Source organism: Bidens hawaiensis, unplaced genomic scaffold, assembly GCF_021521415.1.
Source record: "Bidens hawaiensis isolate Kalapana, Puna unplaced genomic scaffold, B.hawaiensis_p1.1 tig00057211_1, whole genome shotgun sequence".
NCBI classification, from domain to species: Eukaryota; Viridiplantae; Streptophyta; class Magnoliopsida; order Asterales; family Asteraceae; genus Bidens; species Bidens hawaiensis.
Window position 1 is genome coordinate 771 of NW_027500338.1, and position 1,815 is coordinate 2,585.

At 38.5% G+C, this 1,815-nt stretch overlaps 1 protein-coding gene across 1 annotated transcript; it reads left to right on the plus strand.

Moving 5' to 3' along the window:
* Positions 1–210: 210 nt before the first annotated feature.
* Positions 211–624, plus strand: LOC143601831 (uncharacterized). The gene has a single exon (XM_077079131.1). The coding sequence runs from the start codon at positions 211–213 to the stop codon at positions 622–624; it is 414 nt and encodes a 137-aa protein (XP_076935246.1).
* The last annotated feature ends 1,191 nt before the right edge of the window (positions 625–1,815 follow it).

A 1,815-nucleotide genomic window follows, 5' to 3' on the forward strand; every position in this document is an offset into this window, starting at 1 on the left:
TTCGCCTTCATAGACGACGCTATTCAGCCGGATGAGACGAACACGAGTTCGAGTTTCCGGTGGTTTGTACGGACTCCAATTCATGTCAAATCGTAAGGGAATCAATCTCCGGACGAGAAGATCTCGCCGCGATATCCGCTATTCGACCGGAGTTTATTAGCCGACGGAGATTTTAAACCGTCTCCGGCACCGGCGACACGGCGGTCACTGATGAAGCTGTTTAGCGAAGATAGTGATACTGTATCATCCACATCGACGTCGGAATCGAACGAGTTGGACGGAATATCGCCGGAAACGTACTGCGTGTGGACGCCGAAAGCCGATCCGCATCCGCCACGTGGCAAGCATAAGAAGAGCAATTCGATTTCTATTGGCAATACGTCGAACAGGTGGAAGGTTCGAGATCTACTGAAACGGAGTTACAGTGACGATAACTACACCGTCGGAAAGGATTCGCCGGTATTTCTTTTTGTTTCGCCGGAAAAGGTGAATAATAATAATAATAAGAATGAAAAGAAGAAAGTTCCGGCGAAGGTTGGGAATATTCATCTTCCGTACCGGCAAGATCAGCTTAATTTCAACGGATTGAATAGTAAAAATAGGGAAAATATGTACCGCTACTAGAAGTGTTATGACTATGCATTATTTTTCAAATTTTATTCAGTGTTTTGTTATTTAGGGTAGGGTTTTAATGTATCAAATTTTGAGTGTAAAATTGTAAATTCCCGTTTGATCAACTAGTTTGTTAAAGCACCTTAAGTTCTTTTAACAAAGGTGAAATCAGTGACCGTGTTTAACTAAGGAGTGTTTTTTACGTCATTGTGTGGATAGGTTCTAGTCCGGTCTGGTTTCATGTAACAATTACCAAATTATCATTGTTGTTAGGGTTATTTGGATATGACTCAAGTATTGTTTGTGTATAATGGATCATCTAGTGTCGATGATGACGTGTACTTCTAGAAAACATTCTATCTAACTTGTAAACGAGTGTTTAGCTCTAGCTCATGTGCTTGTACCATGGGTGTTTATTTATTATAGTCTAATAAAGATGCACTCGTACTTTTAAAAGTGAGGCAATAAGTTAGACGTTATGAACATATTTCTATACCTACTTAGTCTTGGTTGTGAGCCCTTTGAAGTCGGTTGTGAGCTCTTGTATCGTCTGGCTCAAGGTTTTAACAAATACTATCAAAACTAATATTGTGTTTTTATTATTGTCTTTTAGCTATGTCATGTTGTTGTTATTCCATTCGTATCCATTTCACGATTCACAGGCATCCTTAAATCATATGTAGTCATAAAGCTCCATTACCAGGGGTTATGCCACGTGGCGCCCAGTCAGAGTTATGGTTTTGTACAAAAACAGGCTGTAGTCATAACTCTTCACATCCAGGCGTTACGCGCCACGTGGCGCCCAGTCACTATTTTTTTTTTTATAATTCATTAAATAATTAAATATAAAATTAAAAAACAACATTAAAAAAAGAAAAATACAATAATAATAATAATAAGACTCTCAGGTTGTATTGTTTTTAGAGATTGAACTCTCGGTCGTCTTTGGATAGCTCGTTTATTATTGTTGTTATTATTATTATTATTATTATTATTAATTTCTTCTTCCTGCATTCTATATTTCCATTCCATAAAATAAAGAAAGAAACCCCTTTTCTCTCACTCACTCACTCACTTTGTTAGATACATAGATGCACAGCCATGAGCAGCAGCAAAGCTAAATCGAATTGGAAGAAGGTCGCCAGACTCAATGAGCAGCAGCCCCTCGATCACTCTTCTTCACCTCCTTCAACACCTCCAAAT

Coding starts and splice junctions, on each gene's coding strand:
- LOC143601831 (XM_077079131.1), top strand. CDS start 211: ATGAAGCTGTTTAGCGAAGATAGTGATACTGTATCATCCACATCGACG.